Source organism: Oenanthe melanoleuca, chromosome 5 (assembly GCF_029582105.1).
Source record: "Oenanthe melanoleuca isolate GR-GAL-2019-014 chromosome 5, OMel1.0, whole genome shotgun sequence".
NCBI lineage: Eukaryota > Metazoa > Chordata > Aves > Passeriformes > Muscicapidae > Oenanthe > Oenanthe melanoleuca.
Genome location: NC_079339.1, coordinates 12,326,789 through 12,332,802, shown reverse-complemented (window position 1 = coordinate 12,332,802; position 6,014 = coordinate 12,326,789). Strand labels below are relative to the sequence as shown.

Sequence of the window (6,014 nt, the reverse complement as noted above, 5' to 3'; positions counted from 1 at the left end):
GAACCAGCACAGACTGGGAGTGCCATCACTGGGCTGGCCAAGCTCCTCTTGGCAGCACACCTGCAGCAGAGACACACAGAGACAGGGTGAGAGCCTCCACTTTGCACAGCAAGGAGGAGTCTCCCTCCTGGAGACAGCCCAGAGCCCTCTGGATGCAATCCTGTGCTGGAGGATGGGGAGGTGGGAGCACTTGGCCTCCTCCCTCACCCATTCTGGGATTCATCTGAACTGATGAAGCAGATTTTAGGGTCGGGCTGTAAAGCACAAAAACAAATCTAAACAAATATCTGACTCAGCTACTAAACTGAAGCAGCAGCAGCTTTGAGAAGGAAGTTGGCAGCACCACTTAGAAGTCCATGGAATGGATCCAGCTACCCTCTTCTCCACTCACTCTAATTATTTATCCCTGATCCCTAAATAGATTCTGTCTCAGGATTGCTTCAAAGAAATGTACATTTCTGTAGCTTCTCTTTCTCTTCTAATTCACTTTTTTCACCTTACACAAAAATCTACAGTGGATATCAGGCTGCACTACAGTCTGTATAAAAAGATTTACTTTTAAACTACACACAAAATTTGTCTCCATGTTTTTACTAAATGTACCTGCGGCTTCATTTTATTGTTATAGCAGAAGTCTCACCAAGCAGTGTCTTTTGGTTCATTTGGGGTTTTTTTAATACATATAAAAAGAAGCTGTTCTTTCTGTTCTGAACTTTTGACTCTAACCTCAGTAGTCATAGTTAATAAGGCTGGAGCAGATCAATGGACTAGCTGATCTGCAATGATGTTGGCTTAGAGCCAAATGTCTCCATAAGCGTGTCCAAATGAAAAATCACTTTCTCAATCCAAGTGTATCTAAAATACTTTTTTTAATTTTGCGTAAATTCACAAATAATACAATATTGAAGTGATAGCTTTTTTTTTTTTCTTTTAAACATACTGTACAATCAGGATAGTTAAGTGTTTTACATCAAGGCACAGCACACTGTATAATACACATATGCCTTGCCAGGCAGCAGTTTAGTATAATCCCCGAGATTTGGCAGTAGGGCCAGGAGAAGTAGCATGGATCACATAAGCTGGAAGATAAATAAATAATAGATGCCGTCACATTTTATTTGAAATAGAGTTGCATATAAAAAGAATATACAATAATTTAACTTTAATAACTAGATTCTCTTTTACTATACATAACAGAAGTGTTCTCATTTGTATTAAATAAAACATTTTCAATATTAGGATGAAAAATTAATCTTTTTGGTGGTCTTGGTTTATGAAGAAGAGTTGCTTCCATTAGAAATTAAAGTCGAGATCTCAATTTCATTGCAACCTGTAAGAAAGAAAATCAGAGTTACTGATATGTTGATAATGAAATGTTGGTGGTAAAAGAAGCGAATAATTCCAACCAAATTGTTGTGTTTAGTTAATGCACTCTCCAAAAGCTCTTCTTCATAGTCCACATGTCTGTGTTCTCTTTGTAACACCTTTTTTCCTTTTACTCTCACTCACCCTGTCTTCTCAGAGATTACCACTGCAGGTCTCTTATTCCCCCCCACAAAACTAAAGGGTTGGTGATGCCCCAGGCTCTGCTGGTGCTGTGTATTTACCATGTCCACATCACCACTCAGCTTCCCATTCCTATTTCTGGGCGCTTCTTCTCCGCCTGCCGAAGGCCTTGGAGCCCACGTTGGTGGGGACGAAGTTGTTCTTGCCCACGGCCCCTGACCTGCTCAGGAAGTCTGCCAGGCGGTGGGTCACACAGGTGGCTGTGTTGCAGGCCCTCTTCTGTGCTGTCACACTGCTTTTCAGGAGGGAAAGGAAGGGTTAGCTCCTGCAGCACGAGCCCTGCGTGCAGTGAAACACCCCTGGGACTAGCAAAGGCTCCTCTGCAGGGTGCTGGCTGTGCAGCAGGCTTACAGCTGCTAAAAGAAGCCTCTTTGTGCTTTTCTCAATATAAGCTCACTTTAGGAAAGCAGATGGACTGAAGACTAAACCCAGACCAGATTTTCAGCCACACCTGAGCTACTACCTGCCTCCAGCCAGGAATTATGGCCATGGAAAGGAACAGAGGAAGTTCAGATCTGGAGAATTTAAACAATTCCCTCTTCCTCCAAAAGCTCCCATTTGTATTTTGCTGGAGGTGTTCCTGAAAGGCAGCAGCAGACACAGATTATTCCCTTCCCACTCCAACACCTGTGCTCCCTGACAGCCAGCAAACACATGGAATTGCAGCACCACTGGTGACCACAGGAGCTTTGACTCTGAGCAGCTGCCTTCAGAGCTGAGCTACACATAAAGACACTGTTCCAGGTACTTAGTGGGAATGGGAGAACCTCTCTTTCCTCCAGCTAGACCTTTGTCTAGTACCAAACTTCACCATGGGGCAGCTCAGACTTTGACACTGTTAGTTCTCTGCTCACAACTCAGCCTACAGCTAACAGCTGTGCTAGATGGGGAACTTCAAGGAATATGCAATCACACAATCCTTGCTTGAAGAATTTTCTACTAAAGCAATGAGTTTCTCACAGTAGGAGGGATTTTTCTCAGCTAAGCATCACAAGGCAGTTTATTAATGTTAAGAGTGAAGAGTTGTTTTTACAATCAATGCCAAGTATTTGAAAGAGGCTTCTAATTACAAGATAGATGCAGTGCTGCAACAGAACTGTAAAGAAGTCTGGGTTGGGCTCTTAATGCAAGATAACCTAATGTAGGTGAGTTGTAAATCAACACAAATATTTTAAAAGGTACACAAGTTTTAAATATAGTGCAAAAACCCATTGTAAAATAAGAAAAGAGAAAGACCACAAAATTCTTACCTGGACATGTTCAGTACCCAGCTTTAACAGGAATACATTTCTAGTTTGTTAGAATGAACATGTATGAGCTTTCCTGAATCTTTGCTTCTTAGAGTCCCTACCAACAGGATTGCATGCATGCCTTTTATAGCAGTACATATCAATTTATATGTAGAACTTTGACTTCTAAATTCTCTTTCAACTTTTCTAGAAGTTACTAGCATTGCCTCTCTTGAACATTAAGACAAGTTGCAAAATTTTTCTAGCCTCATCTAGAAATCTCACATTCTAAAACAAACTGTTAAACCAAGCAGATCTAATCCTTATAGAAAAATAGGTTTATTGAACAAGTGCATGGGCAAGCACAAAGGAAAGAATCTACTTGTACATTTAGCAGCCAGAAATTAAGAACCTTTTTTAGATTTTTTTTTTAATCAGTGTCTAAGAAAATCATTTGGAATATCAAGGCAGTGCTGATCATTTTTATTTATTTTTTTTTCCCCTAGTTTGGTATGCATGTTACGTTCTTGGTCTTCCTAACATTAGGTCCATCTCAAACATTCTCTGTCGAAAACAGAATCAAAAGAACACAGCAAAGTTAGCAATCAGAGTTAGATCCACATGCATCAGGTTAAAAAAGGGGGAGGAGGGGGAGAAATAAGCATGTCTAGTTGTTTCCTAGGGGTTCCCCATAGTTTGCATAGCGTTCATGGTCCAGGTCACTCAGCACATTCCGTTTCTTGCCAGGAGTTCCAGCCCCGACGTCAGTGCGAGGGTAAGTTTGCAATTTGTGCAACTCTTGAGACAGTTTGCCCAGCACACAAGTACTCAGACTGGCACAGCGTTTGGAAATGGGTCTATCCAGGCTGCAGGGGGGAAAGAAAATAAAAACATGCCCAGAGGAAGAGTAACCTCCAACATGCACATTCATGCATTTCTTCCCTACATAAAAGATCTACCAGTTAGGAAACTTAAAAGTCCATTCAAAATAAATCCAAACCCTCTGCATCACATTCCATGCAAGGCAAGTCCATACAAAAGCAGTCAGAAGGAAAACACCATTTGTTAATGAATCAAATTTTGTTGACAAGCAAGTCCATTAGTCTTTTGGATGCTCATGTAGTCAGAGGTCAGGAAGCTGAACTTCCCCCTTTTCCCCGCATGCTGTTCAGTGTCTCATCCATCCCCATGCATTGCAATGCAAATCCTGTTAGGATAATGCAAATGCTCCTGCATGCCTGAGGGAGAGTGGCTTCGTGCATCAGGAGGAACACATCCCTCCTGACAGGGGCTTTCCATGCCTTACAACAGCATGCACTTGCACGACAGAGAATCCAAGAGTGACTGAGTGATCCCCTAACACTCCCAGTGGGAAGACATACCTTTTGTTGCCATATTTTAACACAACCTACTCATTCAAGCTCAAATCGCCCTCCACTTTCAGAAGTAAGAGACAGATAGAGGCAGGTTAACTAGGTGGAAGCCATTCTCTGGACACCAACACTAGGATGTCTCTGCGGTATCATCCTTCACCAGTTAGACATAACCCCAGGAAAACAGAAAGATCTTGACCTGCAGAGGGTCTGCTCAAATGGCTTTTGCTAAATATCAAACATAACAGTCCCACATTGCTTTTCTGCTGCCCAGGACTGCAGTCCTTACCTGTTCCCCTCGGAGGCTTGCTCCAGCTCTTCTGCTGTCATCTGTATGAACTCTTTGACCAGCGCATTTAATAACCTCCGAGCTTCGTAATCACTGAGAGTCACTCGATCCGTGATGGACTCCAAGCCAGGTCTAGGCAGAGGCAAGGCAAACAGGGTGAATAAAGCCCAGGCTGCTGCAGAGAGAGGGGTCTGGCAGGCTGTGTGTCATTGACAGTGCCTTTCAGGGTGTGAATGTGCAAACCCCGGTGCGCTCCCCTCAAGCGCGGTTTAAAAATGGAATCAAAAAGCCATAGCACAAAAAGCAGCCACCTTTCTCCTTCACCGTTGTCTGTTTCCCTCCTGGACCTCTCCAGAATATTAAGCATTTTCATACCACTCAGACAGAGCACTCAGCAACAGGACCAGCTTCTTACCTGACTGGGGCTGCCTGGAAGCTGTCCATCTGGCACACAACCAAGGCATAAACAGCAAGGAAAGATGAAATCTTCAGCATAACCATGATTTCCTCTCTACAACAAAGAGGTACATCAAGCAATGGCTGTTTTCCAACCCTCTCAATCCTGCAAGTTCCACTAAGGAGGTCATTGCTTCCTAGCCACAAGTAGCACAATCATGAACAGATTTGCAATTTAAATTCACCTTTTTGTTTATTTTGTTTATTGCTATTGTGCTTTAGTTTTCTCAAATTTTTATTATAGTTTGGCACTATTGCAGGGCAGGAAAACGTGGCTGCAGCTATTTGCATTCAACTTAAAGCAGCTTTCCTCAAACTGGCAGAAAATAATTCCTCTAATCACTGCACACAATGTCACAGACTGTGTGTCCGACACGGACACACACAAATCACAAGGAAAAACAGTAAGTGCTTAACATTTTTGAGAACGAAACGCCCTTGTTAACACTTTACCTGAAGCTGCCTGCTTCTTGCCAGCCAGCACACTAACACCCCAGTTCAGATTACACTAAGAATTAAGTAGTTTAATTTCAATAAGTATTTATATGCTGAAACCAGAGAAGATAAGTTAAAAATCACTCATAATCACAAAAGCTACAAAAACACCTATTATTGAAGATTTGAGATACGCCTCCCTCACAGCATCAGTGTCTCGGACTCCGAGGATCACATCACCACCACCACATCATCCTCATTTCTGCCAGCTCCCAGTACTCGACGGGAGCATCCAAAGGATGCTCCTCATCCCCGCGGCTCCCGGTGCCGCAGCGCTGTGTCCCGGCCGGGCACGCCGGAAGGGCTGTCCCCCGCCCTGGCACGGACAGACGCGGTTGGCGGCGCTTACCGGGAGCGGAGGGAGCGCAGAGCGGAGCCGGTGCCGGTGCCGCCGATCCGCGGTGTCACGCACTGCCCGCCGCCCCCTTTTATACCTGCCTGCGTGGGCGCCCGCGCGCGCCCGCCAGCCAATCACCGCGCCGGCCGCGCGCCGGGACCCGCTCCGCCATTGGGCGCCGGCTGGGCCCGGCGGTGACGTCATGGCCCGCTCCCTGAGAGTCCCATTCACAAAAAACACGCGCGGCCGGGGCGGGGCGGGACCGGGAG

At 44.7% G+C, this 6,014-nt stretch overlaps 1 protein-coding gene across 3 annotated transcripts; it reads right to left on the bottom strand.

Moving 5' to 3' along the window:
* Positions 1–851: 851 nt before the first annotated feature.
* CALCB (calcitonin related polypeptide beta) lies at positions 852–5,810 on the bottom strand. 3 transcript variants are annotated; one of them, XM_056492868.1, is made up of 5 exons: positions 5,758–5,810; positions 4,873–4,968; positions 4,458–4,589; positions 1,608–1,801; positions 852–1,330 (listed from the first exon to the last, which is right to left on the bottom strand). In XM_056492868.1, the coding sequence occupies exons 2-4, from the start codon at positions 4,956–4,958 to the stop codon at positions 1,639–1,641; spliced, it is 381 nt and encodes a 126-aa protein (XP_056348843.1). In that variant the 5' UTR covers positions 4,959–4,968; positions 5,758–5,810; the 3' UTR covers positions 852–1,330; positions 1,608–1,638. The 3 variants fall into 3 exon arrangements, with proteins under 3 accessions (XP_056348843.1, XP_056348845.1, XP_056348842.1); XM_056492870.1 differs by having other exon boundaries at positions 1,608–1,798; XM_056492867.1 differs by lacking the exons at positions 852–1,330; positions 1,608–1,801 and adding an exon at positions 2,414–3,661.
* Between the last annotated feature and the right edge of the window lie 204 nt (positions 5,811–6,014).

Bases quoted from the DNA above. Each gene is read 5' to 3' on its own strand.
- CALCB (XM_056492867.1), bottom strand. From the start codon at position 4,958: ATGGTTATGCTGAAGATTTCATCTTTCCTTGCTGTTTATGCCTTGGTT. The intron at 4,590-4,872 runs GTAAGAAGCTGG...GCCTCTGCCTAG, and splicing joins TTCCAGGCAGCCCCAGTCAG to ACCTGGCTTGGAGTCCATCA. The intron at 3,662-4,457 runs GTAAGGACTGCA...TCCCCCCTGCAG, and splicing joins CAAGCCTCCGAGGGGAACAG to CCTGGATAGACCCATTTCCA.